The sequence below is a fragment of the Microcebus murinus genome, chromosome 20 (genome assembly GCF_040939455.1).
Source record: "Microcebus murinus isolate Inina chromosome 20, M.murinus_Inina_mat1.0, whole genome shotgun sequence".
Taxonomy (NCBI): domain Eukaryota; kingdom Metazoa; phylum Chordata; class Mammalia; order Primates; family Cheirogaleidae; genus Microcebus; species Microcebus murinus.
Genome location: NC_134123.1, coordinates 5,596,712 through 5,616,166, shown reverse-complemented (window position 1 = coordinate 5,616,166; position 19,455 = coordinate 5,596,712). Strand labels below are relative to the sequence as shown.

The window sequence follows — 19,455 nt, the reverse complement described above, 5'->3', positions numbered from 1 at the left end:
ACAGATCCTCAAGGGCCTAAGGGAAAATATCGAAAATTCTAACATATATCTACTTTAAATCACAAAATGAAAGAAGATTGAATAGGACAGAAAAAGCATTTGAAGATATAATGGCTAAAATTTTTCCAACTTTGTTGAAAGATATAAATTTACAAATCTAATAAGTTTAGTAAACTTCCAGCATGATAACTATGAAGAAAAACATGCTAGGCACATCATAAACTACCATAAACAGATTATAAAGAAAAAAGGTTCAATACAGTCTTTTCAAGTTCACATGGAAAATTTCTGAAAACTGAATATTTGTACAAGGCCATAAAGCTAGTCTCAACAAACTTCAAAGGACTGGTATTATATTCTCTCACCATAATGCAATTAACTAAAAAATTAGTGATGACAAGAACAAAAAAAATTAAAAACACATCTTAAAATAGCTCATGAGTTAAGCAAAAAAATCATGAAGGAAATTAGAAAATACTTCAAATTTAATAATAACAAAATAACTATATATCAAATGTTGTGGAATGCAACTAGGTGGGTATGTAGTGAAAATCTATGGCCTTAGATGCTTTTCATTAGAAAAAAGACTAAAAATTAATCAGCTAAGCATCCAAACTTAAAAAGTTAGCAAAAAACAGAACACCCAAAAAGTCAAAGGAAAAAGATATTCAGAAAACAGAAATTAATGAAATCGGAAACAAATGTATCTAGAAAGGCTTAAGAACACCAAAAGTTGGTTCTTTCAAAAAATGAAAGTGAGAAACTTCTGGTAAGACTGATGAAGAAAATATAGAGGGTACAAATAATTAACATTTTGTATGAAAATAGAAACAATGTTTAATCTCAGATACAGCTGAGAGAAAACAGAAAATAAGAGGATTTTATGAACAATGTTAGCCAAAAACTTTGAAAACATAAATTAAATGGATAAATTCATAAAAAATAAACTTACAAAAGGCATTCAAAAAGAAATAGAAACATTAAAGGACATTTAATCAGTGGTTAAATATTTCCACAAACAGAAGCTTTATAAAATATTTGAGGAACAATAATTCCAATCTTACATAAACTCTTTGAAAGAACAAAAGAAAAGGAATTTTTCCCATGCACTTTATGAGGCAAGCATGACCCTGATTCCAAAACCAAAGACAGCTAAGACAGAAAAATTATAGGCCAATATCTCTTATGAACACAGATTTTTTTAAAAACATGCAAATACTAGCAAACTGTTCCAAGCCATGTATGAATCATGATGAAGTTAATTTGTATCAGGAATGCAAGGTTGATTTAATATTAGACAATTAGCAGATTAAAAGAAACAGGATTATCTCAATGAAGTTTGATAAGATTTAACATTTATGATAAAACTGTTAGAAAACCAGAAATAGTAGATAACTTCCTCTAACCTGATAAATGAGAGCTACCACAATAAGATCATATGATAAATGTAATAATACTTAATAGTGAAATGTTGAAAGCACTCCCTTTAAGAGCAGAAGCAAGACCAAAATGCCTACTGTCACTACCTCTATTCAATATTGTATCTAGAGGTTCTAGTTAGGACAGTAAGAAACCAGTTTTTAAAAAATAAAAGATATAAGGATTAGAAAAAAGAGGCAAAACTATTATTATTTGCAAATAATAATGACCCATTACTAAACCACTGTGAATATGAGATTTTAACAAGAACGTTTATAAACAAAAGCAGTACACAAAAGTCAATTGAGATACCACTTCACTCACACTAAGATGGCTAGAATCAAAAAGTCAGATAATAGCAAGTGTTGGCAAGGACATGAAGAAATCAAAACCCCTATACACTGCTAGTGGGGATGCAAAATGGGACAACCACTTTAGAAAACAGTCTAGCAGTTCCACAAATGATTAAACATGGTATTATCAGACCACCTAGCAATTCCACTCCTAGATATACACCCAAGAGATACTAAAGCATATGTCTACACAAAAGCTTGTACATGAATGTTTATAGCAGATTTATTCATTTTAGCCAAAAGGTAAAAACAACCCAAATGTCTATCAACTGATGAATAAACAAAATGTGGCATATCCATACAATGGAATATCATTTAAGCATAGAAAGAAATGCAGTACTGATACATGCCACAACACAGATGAAACTTGAAAAAACATTATGTTAAGTGAAAAAAGTCAATCACAAAAAGCCACATGTAATGTGACTCCATTTAAACAAAAAGTCTAGAAAAGGCAAACGGAGAGACAGAAAGTAGATTACAGTTGCTTAGGACTAATGAGGATAAAGGGTTAGAGGAGTGATAGCTAAAGCATACAGGGTTTCTTTTTGAGATGATGAAAATGTTCTAATATAGCAATAATTACACATATCTCTAAATATACTAAAATACACTAAATTGTACACTCTAAATGAGTAAATTCTAAAGTAGGTGAATTAGATCTCAATAAAGTGCTTTTCTTTAAAAAAAAAAAAGTCAACTGTATTTCTACACATCAGCAAAACACTATTAGAAAATATATTTTACTTTATAATGTGCCAAAATGTAATCAAGCTCTTCATGGAGAAAATTATAAAATTTTACTAAAAGGAGATTAAATAAATAAAAGGATATACAATGTTCATGTATTAGAAGTCTTAAAAAAAAAAGTCAATTCTCCTCAAATTGTTCCACAGATTAACTGCAATTTCAATCAAAATCCTAAAGTCTCCTGTAATTTTAGGCTGGAGGAAGGGAGGAATACGGAGTTATTTCTTAAGTACGGAGTTTCTGTTTGGGATGATAAAAAAGGTCTGGAAATAGACAATGGTGATGGCTGCACAACATTGTAAATCTCCTGTAATATTTGAGAAGCTGATGGTTAAAACTTATAATGATGGTTAAAACTTATAATGAAGACACAATAGCCAACATTAAGATAAGAAAAAAAGGAAACGTACTCTTACAGCTATCAAGACTTCTAAAGCTATGGATAGGCCTTAGTGTGGGGAAGGTATAGAGCCCAGTAAAAGATCCATACAAATCTATCAGGAAACTTGATTTATAAATAGCAAGCATGGCTGATCAAATTGGGTATCCATACCCCTATCTCATATCTTGCACAAAATCAAATCTGTGTGGATAATACAAAAAGAAATCCTTCATGGCAAATAACATCAAAAGCAAAGTCAAAATATATTATACTAAGTGAAATACACCAAACATAAAGGACAAAAACTGTATGATTAGTATGAGATTTGTATGAATTTGCCTAGAGTAGGCAAATTCATAAAGACAGAAAGAGAACAGAGGTTACTAGAACCTGGAAGGAGGGGAAACAGGGAGTTATTTCTTAATAGAGTTTCTGTTTGGGATAATGAAAAAGGTCTGGAAATAGCACTAATGGCTGCACAACATTATAAATGTACTTAATGCCATTTGGTTGTACACTTAAAAATGGTAAATCTTGTTATGTCTATTTTACCACAATAAATACAAATGAGGGTGATCAGATAAACAAACAATAAAAAAAAAAAAAGAAGACAAATGACAAATGGGAGTGGAGGTGTGGGTTACATTTACACCTCACATCACAAAAGAGTTTATCTCCCTAATACATAAAGAAGAAATCGGTGAGAAAAAAATACCAATAACCTAACCCAATTTAAAAATAAACAGCAGATGTGAATGAACAGTTCAAAGAAAGAGAAAGAGAAATTGCCCGTCATCACATGAAAAGATATTCAACATTGCTCATCAGAGAAATAAAAACTAAAACTGTGCTGAAATATATTTTTCACCAGATTAGGGGAAAAAATTAACAACATACTCTCGTGGGAAAGCTGTAAGAAAAGTTAGCCTTTATACTGCCGGTAGGAATACAAATTGTTATATCCACTACTGAAGGCAATCAGCAACATCTAGAACAATAGGAATGCATGTACCCTTTCACCAAACAACCTCACTTCTGGGAATTTATCCTACAGACATGCTAGCACATGTGGGAAATATATATGTACAAAGTTATTGCAGCATTGTATCAAATAGTAAAAAGTCAGGAACAACCCAAATATCCATCAATAGGAAACTGGTTAAATAAATTATGGACTTTTTCCATACAATGGAAAATTACATACTATAAAAAACAAGAACCTCTCTATTGGGATGTACAAAGAGCTCCAAGATAGAAAGTCAATAGCATAAAGCAAAAAGCAGAATAGTGTATAGTTATGCTTTTGTATTGAAAGGGAAGGAGAAATAAGAATATATATTTATATTGTGTAAAGAAACACTGGAAAGATATATAAGAAACTAATAAAAACTGTTACCAATAGGAAACAAGGGATGGAGTGAGCAGACAATTGCAGTGGAGGAGATAAAAACGGAAACAAGATATTTTACTGTACTTTTTTCTATTTTGACTTGAGATATGTGAATGGATGTCTTATTAAAATTATCTTAACTTGATAGGGGTTTCCAATTCAAGGGTATATGTATTAGTCAAAACCCAAATAATATGATGTACATTTCATTACATGTATGACTTTTATCTAAAATGAAAAAAGAAACCCCTAAATACTTATCTCTAGGTAATTACAAGCATGCTGAAGTATTCAAGAGGAAGTATACTTAATCTGTAATGCATACAGAACATAGGATCCATTACTAGTGAGTGAATAGAGAGCTGGAGAGACATGTGACAAAGCAATTACAGTAAAAAGTTCACTGTAGGATCTAGAAGGCACCTATAGGGATGTTCAACATAAAATTCTCTCATTTGTATGTCCAAAATTTCACAATAAAATTATTTTTTAAATTTTTATTAAAATTTTAAAAATAGAGAACTCATGAATCAATAGACAACTCATAAAAATAGGCAAAAAACACAAACAGGTGTTTAATAGAAGACACCAATGTTCCATAAACATATGAAAAGCTGTTCAACCCTACTTGTAGTCAAAGAACCACAAATTTCAAAACCACCTTGAGATACCATTACTCAACTGTCACGACTGGCAAAAATTATAATCAGTGCTAAGTGTTGAAAAGGAGGTGGAAATAACCCAAAACTCAAATGTCTATTAACATCAGAATGGGTCACTAAATTATGAGATGGTCACACAATGAAATATGCTGTGAAACAGTGAGGGTGAAATGAACTAATAATACCCTCACCCACAGAAAAGAATCTCGAAATACATTTTAAGTAAATGATGCAAGTAATTTAAAAAGTCAGTATGATTCTAATTATATTAAGTTTAAAAACAGGCTAAACAATTTAGGCACAGAGATATGATAAAACTATAAAGAAAAGCAAGGAAATAATCAATGAAAAAAAAACATAATAGCAATTATCCCTTGGAGGAGATTGCAATTATAATAAAGAAAAGGTACACAAGTGGTTTCTAAGGTACTTATAATGTTCTATTTCTCAACATGGATGGTAACATACATGAGTGCTCATTATTATTAATATGTTTTTATACATTCTTTTGTGAATATATTTCACAATAAAGTTTCTTAAATATGAAAAATTTCAGCACTATTACCCATTTTGAAGCATTAAAGAAGCATTCTTATCATTAATGTAAACATTCAAATGAATGGGTATCTCAATCGTAACATGATCAAAACCAAAATTCTGATTTCCAGCCCTTGTTCCCTCATCTCTCTCCTGCGACACAAAAGTCCTTCCTGTTGTCTTCCCCCCTCAGCAAACAGCCTCTACAGCCTTCCAGTTGCTCAGTCCAAACCCTGGAGTCATCCATGCTTCCTCTCTCTCTCTTTCACTCAAACCCCACACCCAAACCATTTGCAAATCTTATTAGCACTCTTTCAATCCATTCACTTCTCACCTACTTCTTATGCTACCCCAATCCAAGTCACCATCTTGTCTCACATGGGGAAGTGCAACAGTCTCTTTCCTGGTCTTTGTTTCTGTCCTCAGTCAACTTTATTCTTAACAGGCAGCCAGAATGATCATTTTAAAATGTAAATTAGGGCAAGTTGTCCTTTGTTCAAAACCCACCTATAGCTCCCTGCCTCTCTCACAGTGAAAGCAAAGATTCCATACAACAGCCCACTCAGCCCTACCTGTTCCAGCTCCGGCTACACGCTTATCACTCTCTCCCTCACAGTGAACTCCTGACACTGCTCGAATGGCCAAACTGGCTGCAGCCCTGGGCCCTCCCTTGGACTCCATGTGCTCACTTCCAAACTTCCTCCGTGTCTGTCAAAAGCTCATATGTCACATTGGAGAGGTTCACTGGAACTACCCCACATGAAATTGAAAAATCTCATCCTACAACCCAGCGCTCCCTTCCCCCTCACCTTGTTGATCATTCTCAATCTCAGCACCATCTAACTGACCATATACTTTATTTATTTACTGTCTTCCTCCACTCACTAGAATGAAAGTGTCATATGACAAGAATTTTTAACTGTTTTGCTTCCTACTATATCCTTAACATCTGAAAGAAGCCTAAGTAAGGGATTAATAATATCTGAATTAAGGAAGAACTTTTATGAAACTGTTTTTTAAACAATAAGCATTTATCATAATAATAAAAGTACTTCAATTCATAAAATGATAAATTGAGTTATCTCCATAAACAGACATAAAAGAATAAATTAAATATCACTAAATAAAATATCAAGCACATGTAAACTTTTCCCTGAATGTAAACCATTGTTTCCAAAGGGAAGCAAAAAAATAGTAGGAATCTAATTCGCAATAAATTAAAAACTGATTTTTAAAGAAATCAAGAAAAGCAAAATATGTCACACGGCACACTTTTAAAAAGCAAAATTGAAATAAAGCTATGGTTTCAATCCTACACCTCTCCAACTAAATTAATGTACTCTTGCTATAAAGCTAAAAGCAAAAGTAGAAAGCATGTCCTAAGTCCTAAAAACAAGCATTTATTACTTGCCACACCAGCAGTGAAACAGTAAGGGCAAACAGTGAAGGAACACTAGGTTTGCCCCTTCATTCTTATAAAAAAAGAAACTGAGGAACTGAAATAACCTGCGGAAAACTTAAAAAAAAAAATAACCAACTCTGTAACAAATTTAGCAATAATGGAAAAATACTAGAAGCAAAACAACAATTTACTTTGCCTGTTCAATTGTGATCTTGCTATAGCAAAATTCGGCTTTTATAGAACTAGAGACAAAATATATCTCCATGGAAACAATATTCCCAAGCATACATGTGAGACTGAGAAGTATGGTTTTCTATGCAGGTCTTCACATCCTAAATATACATATAGGATTTGGGGTAGGGAGATACTGAGAAGAGAGCACAGCTTTGTAATCAGGTCTAGATTTGAATTCTGGCTCTACCAGAATTCACTTTGATCTTAGGCAATTTTTGTCCTATCTGAACCCCAGTTTTTTAATCAACAAAATAGGGATCATTAAGACCTACCTTATAAGTTTGTCAAGAATGTAAAAAAGTATAAGTCACCTAATTCGGGCCTGGTACATTCCTGGCTACAGTCTACCTGCAGGCCTTCTGACATTTTAATCACAGTTACATAATGTTCAGTTAGAATCACCATCCTCTGATTGCCTCTGTTAGCTTTATAGCACTAGCCTATCACAGAATTCTACTAACAGCAGAGGATGGAACTGTTGAAGTTGCTATCAATAGGAACTTAATTACCTGACAGCAGCCATTAGGAGCTACTTGTTAGAGGCAAAATAAAAGATTGCTTAAGATTTTTTTAAGATGTAAAACTGACTAAAGAAAAAATAAAAAAAAAAAAACAAAAAAAAACTGACTAGAGTCATGACCCCTGATCAATTATACCTTCTCAAAACTAGAAAAGATCTAGTAGGTCATTCAGCAAAAATCCTTTCCACGGTAGAGTAGATGACCAATTTCTGCTTAAAGCATTCTAGTTTAAACCAAACTCTCACTCAAACAGGTAGAAGGTTATTATATTCTCTGACCCTTCTAATTATCAGAAAAGGCTTTTTTTCCTCCCTTAAATGGATAGATGATGAAAAAGTGAATGATAATGTATAAATGCCACCCTACACTCACATAAATAAAAATCTTCACTGTTTTCATTTGGGGGTAAGAAATGATATTCTCTTTAATTCCATAACAAAAAAGTTCCAAAAATGCATCTTGAAGCTTATATTTACATCTTCATAACAAAACACATCTTAGAAAGTCTGTCTTATAAATATATAAACATAAAGAAAACATACCTGGGATAATATCATTGATGTGCAATAGAATTGTATTTTCAACACTTGCAAAACTACAAAGCTGTACTCCATCGAATCTTCCATCCCAGTTGCCAATAGGGTTATCCTAGAAATTAAATAATAGAATAAACTTTAAAACTCCCCCCAATAAAATATAAATATGAAAGTCTGTATTTTCCATAAGAGAATCCTCCAAAATGCTTTACACTGAAAAATTTTAACTATTTTGCCTAAAAGAAAGAAAGAATATATTAGGAATAATTGTCATAGTAATGAGGCTTTGTTTTTTTGTTCATTTGTTTTTCGAAAAATGAGATCCAAGAATAATCAAATTATAGTAAACCCACGGATGAGCAAGGAATCAAGAGTTCTTCATACTTTACCAGACAATAAATATTAGTCTATATAATAACATCCATATGAGGTTTAGAGAGACATCATTTTGCATAGGAAGGTTTATTAATAATACATTATTTCACCCAGAAACCTGCCTCTAATTAGCCCTACCTTGCTCTGATCACTCTTTTTTATTCCCCGAGCACTTAAATAGTCCAATTGAAATTTCTGTAGGTCTTTCTCTACATAGAAAGTCTGCTTTTTAATTGTTCTTTTCTTATTTTATGGGTATTCAAGAATTTCCTCCAAAGTGGAGATGTTTATATTTAATTATTTTATATTCCAATGTAGCAACAACTAGCACAGTGCTGTTCATGGAGCTAGATAATGAGATGGGCCAGTCAAGCAACTCCTCTGAGCACCAATGTATTATGGCATGCTAAAATGTCCCTGGAAATAGAAGGAGATGGAGAAAAATGTATTTGCTAGAACTTTCCTCTCAAGGAGCATACTGCAAGTGTTTGGAACAAATGCTTGCACAAAACAACTAGGGGATGGGCAGAGGCAGGGAAAAAAGCCACAGGGCAAACCTCTTGGCAGCTCAACCCAGGTAAACAAGATGACCCTTAGACCACCCTCTGAAATGGGTAAGGCCACATTTGGGGCCCAAGCCAAATCACAGTTTCTCCTCTAAAGAGTGAATTAACATTTAAAGAATATTGGTTAAAAGGGGTACTTTATGGTTAGCTATCTTGAGGGACCCAAGTTTTAGTCCAACTTTTCACATAACATGAAATGACCCAACTTTTCACATAACATGAGTTCAGCGAAGGCTTGTTTAGATTAACTAACGAGTATCAAATAGAATTTCCTATTAACAGAATTTCTAAGCACAGGGTAACAGAAACTTATGCTAGAACATTCATACCCTACCAACCAAGAGGTAAACCTGAATAGATAAAAATGACAACCAAAAACATCTCCATTGTAAATACAAATGACTATTACTCACATCCTCTCCCAACTCATTTAGTAATTTTGTGTTCTAGTATTCAGTAATTCTGTATGAATTTCATTCTTTATATCTAACAAATTCTTGCCCATATTTTCAATCTACAATAAAAATGTTCTTGGCCTTTTTCTTCTCATTCTCTTAATGCCACAGGTATAACTCAACTTGCCATATTGGACTGTACCCATTATTACAAGTATAAGGTTACATAAAAAATGAGTGACACAAACCAAAGGACAAATATTGTATGATTCCACTATGTGAGGAACATAGAACAGGCAAATTCAGAGAGACAGGAAGTTGAAAGTATGCTTATCAGGGGTTGGGAAGAGCAGGCAGTGATTGTTTACTAGGTACCCAGTTTCAGTTTGGGATAATGAAAAAGTTCTGGAGAAAGTGATGATGGTACAACAATATAAATATACTTAATATTACTGAACTGTATACTTAAAAATGGCTAAAATGGTAAATTTTATGTTACGTATATTTTACCACAACAAATAAATAAAAGTTTTTTAAATGAGTGATATCCTATGAAAGTACCCTAATTGTCTATTCCTCACAAGCAATTCCTGGCTTTCCTTTATGCAGGCATTTTCTGTAAATAGTTTTTACACTACTCATTTAGATCAGATCAGCAAATACAATTTTGTGAAAAAAAAAAGAAAAACAGATTACAAAAAAAACCCTTTCAGGCCGGGCGTGGTGGCTCACGTTTGTAATCCTAGCACTTTGGGAGGCCGAGGCGGGCGGATTGCTCAAGGTCAGGAGTTCGAAACCAGCCTGAGCGAGAGCCCGTCTCTACCAAAAATAGAAATAAATTAATTGACCAACTAAAAATATATATACAAAAAATTAGCCGGGCATGGTGGTGCATGCCTGTAGTCCCAGCTACTCGGGAGGCTGAGGCAGTAGGATAGCTGAGCCCCGGAGATTGAGGTTGCTGTGAGCCAAGCTGATGCCAAGGCACTCACTCTAGCCTGGGCAACAAAGTGAGACTCTGTCTCCAAAAAAAAAAAAAAAAAAAAACCCTTTCAAAATAAAGAAAAATAAGATATCACATAATACATTTGGGATGTTTTTGTTTGTTTTGTCTACTGGTCAGCTATAATAAGGCAAATTTTAAAGACTGAGAACATTATTCTAGTTTATCCAAACTGGAAAAAGAGTAATTCTATATCTAGACTCTTTAAGAGAGAATTATACACTGTGTAAGACTGGCCTCTTTCAATGTTCCTCTACCAATAATAAATTAGAACATGTTCTTTAAAGTACTCCAAATTAGTCCATTTTAAATATTCAAAGTATTCAATTTGTAACTAAATTGGTCATAAAACTAATACATATATTCATAAAGATATTTAATCCAAAATTTTCTTACCATGTCCACACCAACAAAATATCCTAAGCTTTCTTTTCCTGGCAAAACATCACAGAATATAACTGTTCCAGATTCTATTGTTTCTCCAACCTTCAAAGAAACTCTGGAGTTTATTTCCAAAGGGGGAAGTTCAACCTGCATTGTGTCCACTGGGCCTGCATAATCACTTTCCAATCCAGTGTCATCATCTTCTATGATTTCTAGCTTGTCCAATGCAACAAACACTCCACAATCTTCATCACACTGAAAAAGCTGTTTCCCTTGATATACCCCATCAGTGAAACCTTGGCCACGACCTTCTTCCTAGTTTTTAACAGAGAGAGAGAAAAAAATAGTAGATATAGAAAGATGATCCATGGGAAAGAGGATCAACTCTGGGAATTTCAGGAAAATCACTCTGGAAAAATTCTAAAGGACACATATAATAAGAAATATAATTATCAGTAGTTGCTGTTGGATATAGGATAAAAAATAAGGAAGAAGGTATATCTGATGCTGAAATAAAATTACCTGATAATTTCAAATCATAATTCTATTATGAGAAAGCTGGGCTGGTTATACATTGTGATTCTAACATTAATAATTCTGTCATAAAAATAAAATTTTACTTTAAAAGAATAATGTTAGCTGCATTTATTGAGTACTTATATGCCTGCCACCATGCTAAATCCTCTATCAACGTGCCACAAAAACACTACAAGTTGTGTACTATGAACACCATTTTACAGAGGTGGAAGCAGATCTAGAGAAGTTAAATAGCTTGATTAAGTACTCTGACAACCCAGCTAGTAAATGGCTTAACTGGGATTCAAATCCTTAATTGTTTACAATCACTGTTTGAAAAAATTATATCAAGAAGCATTCCATTCTTCCTCCTGACCAAATATTAAAAAAAAAAAAAAAAAAAGAAGCAAACAAGATATGCAATTCCATTTGCAAGAATGTCAAAATGTAATTGACATTTAAGTTCTTGAGAATGAATATTAAGTTTGGAAATATATCACACAGTTCTTGGGTTTATTTCCAGTAGAAATAAATTCCAGATGATTTTCACAGATATTATCTGAGACAACTATAAGCAAGTTTAAATTGCCGTAACTTATTTTAAAAAGTCTTATATCTCAATTGTCATTACTTACTAGCACACATTAAAAATTGAGAAACCTATAGATGATAATGTCACAATTAACAATTTTTGATGTAACTATTTATAACTGATAATAGTTTATTTTTAATAAGGCAATGTTAAAATTTCTAAGATATAAAAGTCTGCAATAACCATGCGATCTACTTGTATGTTCCTACTACAGTATGTAGTTTTTTAAAAGTTTCATGAATCATCTTTACATCATCTCAATTCATCATTAAAAAGTAAATCCTAAGGATCATGAACATTAAAAGTTATAGAAGACTTCTGGGAAAACGTATTTTGTACTTAAAGGGGAAAAATACATATGTGCATACAAATATACACAGACACAAACGAACACAGACACAGCCCACTAAAATGGCTTATCAAACTTACCAGCAATTCTACTCCAAAGAATATTCCCGACACCGTCCTCTCTGCTAACAAGGGTCCTCTGAAGCGCACAACTCCAGGAAATTTTTCTTCCCCAGATCTCAGCTGTACTTTCACAGGGCAGCCCACGTCTATTTGGAGGCCTTTACTTAGTCTGTTTCTGTTTTTAAACAGACTGAACCTCTCCTCACAATTGGTAATTGCCAAAAGTAACTCTGTGAATTTTTCATTTATTTCTACAACATCCTTTTCATCAACAAAGAGAACTGCATGAGGTGGCTCTAGAATTTTTAATCCAATCTGATTTTTCTTGCCTTTTGTAGAAGGAATCCTCGAATGCCCCACAGAACGATCTTGGATATACTGTCCTATACTCCCCTTTGGTACTTTAAGGAGCTTTTGCGTTTGTTTGTCTGTAACGCTGCATTCTTGAAGAAGCAAATAAAAAATCCGCTCTTCCCAGTAGGGCGAAGTAACTTTTTCTTGGCTCCATAAGCCTGAACTCATTGTGATATTAACTTCAAAATATTAATTCAAAAAAAAGGGAACTACTGATAAGTTTGTAGTAAAACCGCAAAAGATAAATTCACTGGCAGTTCCCCAAAGCATGTTTTTAGCAATTTGGTGTCCATGCTGTAAAAAGACAGCAAATCAAAATGCCTGGTGAACAAGCAAAAATAAACTTTAGACTTCATTCTACATGACCTAAAATTAAGGTTAAAGACTTTTTAAAAAAATCTCATTTGAACCATAAAAACACATACAATAGAAATAATCCCAAAAATATCTAAAAGGGCTAAAAGACATATAATACATTACTTTTATCTACTATAACTGTGCATAATTAAGGAAATCCTATTGCAAAGTAACTTCCAAGACAGTACAATAATGTTTGTTTCCAAGACATTGAAATTTGTAAAATCAGATTCTAGTAAAAATTTTAAAGGTTACCCTTACATACATATTCTGACATTTTTAAACTTTAAAAAGTAGCATTCTTAATGCATCCTGTCTAATTTAAATGGCTAAGTTGCTGTATTTGAGCAAAATACACACAAATCTTATACTTTATCTAAAAGCTATCATTTCCAACCACATAGTTTAAGTAAAAAGTGACCCATCATATGATATTGAATGTCTTTTATCAATAAAAATATCATAAAATTACATTGTGAAACTTTAACCACAATTCATCTGTATGCTACATAAGATCAATGGATGGAACATTTTACCTCTGACCCAATTTCATTTCCTTAATCCTGTACATTTTGTCCTTAGATGGGCAAATGTTAATCAGATTAATCATAGCTTTCATTTCATTTCTCACAATCACAAATATAATATGATTAAAGATGTTTTAAAAACCAATTTTGTAACATCAAAACTAGGACTATGTAACGAGGAGATATAATTGCATTATAGTATCAAATATAAAGTGTTTTTACACCTCAATTTTAACTATGTATATGAGAAAGGAATAGACAAAAGATGACTTATTTTTATGATTTCTTTTTTGGCTTCAAATTTTCATTTAAAATTTTTACAAGGATGATAATCTTTCATAATTAAATAGCTTCATTCTCAACCCTACTTAAACTGATGGTTAAAAACTACACAGTTTCATTAATTCAAATTGAGACTTTACTTCCTTATTTTAATTAATTATCTTGCTGAAAACAATAGCTCCTATGTATTTTCTGTCACAAGAATGTGGCTATTTGGTTTCTAAATACAGTACTTATTTCATCCTTCTTTGAGATAGAGGTATTCATTTCCATTATTCCAGGTAATGGCTGCAATTGATAGCACTATCAGATTTACCTATTTAATTACCAATTAAAATATAAAAACTCCTAAAACTAAAGAACCAAATTTTAAGTTTAATTATTTAACTTAATCATGAAACAATCTGGCAAATCTATACACAAAGTAACATTCCTTTTAGAAAACATTGTTAGATAATGAGGTATTCCATAATGGTAAAGCTTTTTAAATGTCTGTCCCTCTATAAGCCAAAATGAGACATATGGGTTACTCAAGACAGGCCAAGAGTTTGGCACCCTTTCAAACCAACATTATTGAAATATCTGTAACATTTAGTGATGGCAAAGGCAAAGGTAGCATGAAGTAGTTATCTTTTTTTTCCTCTTTTGGTAATGTGTTTGTTTTAATTCCACTTGAGGGCACTGTCTACTTCAACAGGAATGGGATCAATTTATATTTGCCACTTATATAAGACACCTGTGGAAACCTCAATCTTGGCACCACATAAACAAAACTCCTTATAAGGGCTACCCAACCCCTCAAATTGGCTCTATTCCTTTAAAGTACCAACATGAAATGTTATTTTTGACTAAAATGCTTTTAAAATGTCAACACTTGCAACAAGGAAATGGCTTTTTTTTTTTTATGGATCACTGAATTATCATTATTAATATAAATTATTATGTGTGGCTCTCAGTATGCAAGGCTTTTCATTGCACTGTGAAAAGACTTTGCATTGTGCATCCTGAGCACCTGTCTGCTTTCTACAGGCCAGCATCTATAGTCTCTCCTTGCGATCAGCCATTGTCCGTGGTTTCTGCAGTGTGCATTGGACTCCTTTTACAGTCTTGTTGCTCTCCAACTCACTGTTTCTAACCAGTTCTGAGAAGCCAGATGGTGAAATGTGTTTGGGTGTTTGAAAAAACAAACAAAGCAACAATAACAAATATACAAAATACATTAATTTTGAAAGGGTCTTTAGGAATAAAGTACACATAGGCTTTATTGAATAGATATTAGTTTGGTCACTCCCAAACAGTTGATAGTCAAAAGGCAACTTCCAAAAAAGTGAGCTATTGTTTAGGTTCCTTTAAAAAGGTATTTAAACTATTTTTGGCCAAGATTTTTGTTAAAAAGGCAATTCTATTTTGATAAGAAATTATTTTTTAGAATTCCTAAAAATATCTTCAAATATTAAAATCAGAAACTTCCTTGAGTCTTAATAGTTATGTATATACTAACAAGTCCTACTCTATTGGTTCTCTAGCCTTAACAATTCATGTCACAATTTAAAATAAAAACCATTAGTACTAATAAAATATTATCCAGACAAAACTCAAAATTACTATATGTAATGCATTAGGACATTATATTTTAAATGAATGTGATTACAAAATGGCTTTTTGAAAATCATTTAAGGGAGATGATCCACAGTAAAATTGATATAACTAGTTGGTCTATTAAAAAGTCGAGGGCAACAGTAGATTCCAAGTATCATATTTTAAAGTGAACACAAGGAGTGGTAACTTTTTTTTCTAACTTGCATTAGCACAGTGAGAATGAGCTTAGACTCAGTAACAGGATGGGTCATATTAGACAACTGTAACAGCCAAAGCAAAGTTATGAAATATTTAAAAGGCATTATCCAAAATAAAAAGAATGTGGCCTTTTCGCTTTTAGAAAGAATACATTAAGAATAGGTTTGAAATGATCATATTAAAAATTAATTGTCTTCATTGCAACTGATACAGAAAATTGAATGGGTAAGTTTATGGCTCTAGTCTAGAAATATACCAGATGATAAATTTAATGATTTTAATATCCTCAAAATACCAGTATTACAACAGAAATGTGCTAACACATATTTCCCCCCACTGTAGAAAAGACATAATGCCAACATTCTTCTTTTACTGGGATATGCACAATAGTTAACATCTTAAGTACTCTAACCAGTAAAAACTGCCTCAAGACAATGGGAGGGGAAGACTTAAATCACATTGTAAATGAGCTCTTTATCAACCAGGAAGACTGGCTTGTTGGTTTGTATTTTTATGCTCTCAGTACAGTGTTAAACACTGAAAAATACAATTTAAGACAAATCATCCCACGTTCACTCTGCTTCTGCCTTTAACAAAGGCCACAGGAGCCGTAAGACAACACAAGGAAAGAGAAGCACAGCCAAATTCAAAATCACAGCAGGGCAAGTGGTGGGTCAGTGGGAAGGGAGAAATTTTCATTTGTATTTTCTTACTACATTGCAGGTGGAGTCATTTTTGAGAGTGAATATATCACAAATGACTCATCTAAATACTATCTTCAGGCTGAATAACTGACAGATTATGAATATCCTGATAAGTACTGAATGAAGATTACCAAAGAGTTAAAGCACAATAAAATATTTAACCCTAAAACCACGTTGAATGGAAGCCCTTTCTTTTGAGGACACTGAGATGAGGGAATAGTTCAACAAAGAGTTGAAAATATATCTGGTTATCTGAGCTTGTTGATGGTCTGGATTCTGAGTAAAAGGGAATTCAAATGTGATAAGATAAAGTCATTAAACCAAGATGAGGGTTGGAAGACACAAATATTTATCAATTTTCCATGGATGCAATGGGAAGAAGATGATCAAGAAATAAGTTTTACATGAAAATATTAAGGAGCAGAATTACCACATTCTAAAAGTCAACATATAGTACAAGTGAACATCAGTAGCTACAGAAAACTGACAATGGTTAACTTATCCAGAAGATACTATGTCATTTTGATTCTCAAGTTATCAGGTTATACTGTTCATAAGAACCTCACAAAGACAGATCTAATTGAAGAATTTTTTGCATCTGCTAAGATATCCTGCTTGTTCTAGAAATCACAGGAGGCTATCTAAATCAGGATAAAAATTGCAATACTAAGTTCTGCCCCTAACTATAAATGGCAAAGAGGTGAGAAGGTCAGCATAAACACCAAAGAAAAGAAGACACAGGAGCCTTTTCCCAAAAGCTTCTATATAGACAGAATGATCATCATTTTAAGAAAGAGTATCTCTCACTAAAAGAAAAAGTTGTTATATTTCTAAACAGCTAAAGAATAGGAATACAGAGATTCCATGACCAGAAAAGAAACTGAGTCACTTTTAATTTTCCTCATAGATTAACCTGAGACACAAATACACGGTCCCTAAAACAAGTGGGATTTATGAGGTTAAAAAAGAAAGTCTGGCTCCCACATGTACACGTGCAAATCAGAACAAGGACTACTGTTGTCACAGGAGGGTTAAACCTAGCCCCTCCACTTCCAAACTGTAAACTCCTCAAGGCCTTCACCTTTATATTTCCAGTGCCCAAACCAGTGCCTGACATGTGGGGGCATTCAACACATGAGAAATGAATGAAGGACTCAAGTGATAACAGTGAAAGCCAAAATTCCATTTCCTCACCCTAAGTGATTAAAAGCTTCTTCCAGGTTAATAAAAAAGAGAGAGAGAAAGAGAAGAAAAAGACTCAGGAGTTGGGAGTATTTAATGATTTTTGCCTAAAACTTCACTAATTATCTGGATAAAGGAAGTCACCGTCGATTTTTACACCACTTCATTGTTATACATATAAGAAGAAAGAAAAATTTCACAATTAAGAAACCAAGTTGCTTTGAGGTTCCTCTGAAACTAGCTTCCTAGGACCTCATCACCATGTATGATGCTTATAAATTCTGTATACCCACTGTAAAAAAAATTAAAAAAATAAATTGAAGAATAGTGTGAAAATCAGGAATAAAATACTAATGGTTTGATGAGCAGGATAATTGCTTTCACTCTTCTTGTGTTAAAGACTTTCTTAAATCAAACAAAAAACACAGTGTAGGCATGCCAGACTACAGAAATCATTACTCTTTCGTGTTTGTTGTTGTTTTATATAACAAGTGGCTTGGCCTTATCAGCTCCTTACAAAAGTTACTACCCAAAGGAAGGCATCTCTGCAAGAATACCATTAAATTTTGCAGCAGAACATTAGAGAATGTTCTGGGTGTTAACATCATTCAGAGTACATGAACTTCAATAAGAATCTCCAGCAAATCATTTTCTCCTAATACTATTATAGTTCAAATCCACCCACTACCCAGTGGGAAATGGCAGGCTAAATCCTTAGGGCCATTCAATCTACTTGGGGCACGAGTGGGTGTGTAGAAAGCCAACACTTAAAGAACACCTTTCAAGGCCTGGGTTTTCTCTGGGAGCCAATGATTGCAAAATGAACAATCTTATTAAGATCCCAATTAGCCCGAATTGAGAAGCAAGGTAGGAATGCTCCTTAGCTGAGGTACGGATATAACTTTCCAGGGAAAACTGGGGAGAGGAAGGTGGCAGGGACTGGGGGGAGGGGAGTTGGAAGCCTGCGCAGGCTTGGTGGCTGAAAGATGACAACCACCCTAAAACATGCAAATGCCAAGGGGTGGAATAGAAAAGATGCCAAGTACATGAATAAGCGGGCAGCTGACCCAACTGTGCACCAAACTCAAGAACACTATCTTCCTTCAAGATTTCGTGATTTCCCCACTGATGGTTAATATGAAGGAAAAACAAAAAGAAAGAATACCTGTCTCAGCAGGGAGCACCTTTCAACTAAAGGACTCCAGATTGTTGTGTAAAACCATCTTCACCCTGGAAAGACAGAAACTGAAAGAAAAAGCAGAACACGCCATTAACGAGGCCAGAACCCCGACTGCTGTTCCTGGAAGAGAGCCACAAACACCCCAAAACCGAACGATCCATACACCCCACGGCACAGACGTGAGGTATGACAACCCGGGGCTCTCGATGCCAACTGGGGCAGTCGGGAGCCAACCAGTGGCCCGTGCCTCAGTTTCCCCAACTGTAAATGGAGCACCGAAGAGGGAGACTGCGTCCGGCGCTGCTCCCACCCCAAGCCCTCTCTTCTCCCGGGGTCCCGACGGCGGCGACCCGTCTCCCAGGACTCGGGAGCCCACCCGGGAAGGCTCAGGGGGGTGGGGAAGCCCGGGGGTGGGGAAGCCCAGGCTGACGTCAGCGGGCTCAGCACACCGCGGGCCTGGCCGGCTCGGGCCGGGACAACTAACGGGCCAGCGCCGAGGGCCCGACGGTCGCCGCGGCGGCTCGAGGCGCCTGAGGCCGGGGAGGGGCGCTCGAGGGGACCCGGCCGCCCGCCGCTCGCCGCCCGCTCTCTCACTCACCTCAGGCGGCGGGGCGTCGCCCCTACCCCTGCCTCCCCAGTCCCGG

At 34.4% G+C, this 19,455-nt stretch overlaps 1 protein-coding gene across 4 annotated transcripts in view; it reads right to left on the bottom strand.

Annotated features, from left to right (window-relative positions):
- CYLD (CYLD lysine 63 deubiquitinase) overlaps window positions 1-19,455 on the bottom strand; it is a 67,345-nt gene extending 47,890 nt beyond the window's left edge. For 2 of the 4 annotated variants that reach the window (XM_012764427.3, XM_075995625.1), the window contains exons 1-4: window positions 18,797-18,876; window positions 12,447-13,103; window positions 10,922-11,224; window positions 8,193-8,298 (exon numbers count right to left, since the gene is read on the bottom strand). In XM_012764427.3, the coding sequence (XP_012619881.1) occupies window positions 8,193-8,298; window positions 10,922-11,224; window positions 12,447-12,950 (913 nt within the window). In that variant the 5' untranslated portion in view covers window positions 12,951-13,103; window positions 18,797-18,876. Of the gene's footprint in view, window positions 1-8,192; window positions 8,299-10,921; window positions 11,225-12,446; window positions 13,104-18,796; window positions 18,879-19,409 lie in introns of those variants that run through there. The other 2 variants (XM_012764429.3, XM_075995626.1) reach the window with 2 other exon arrangements.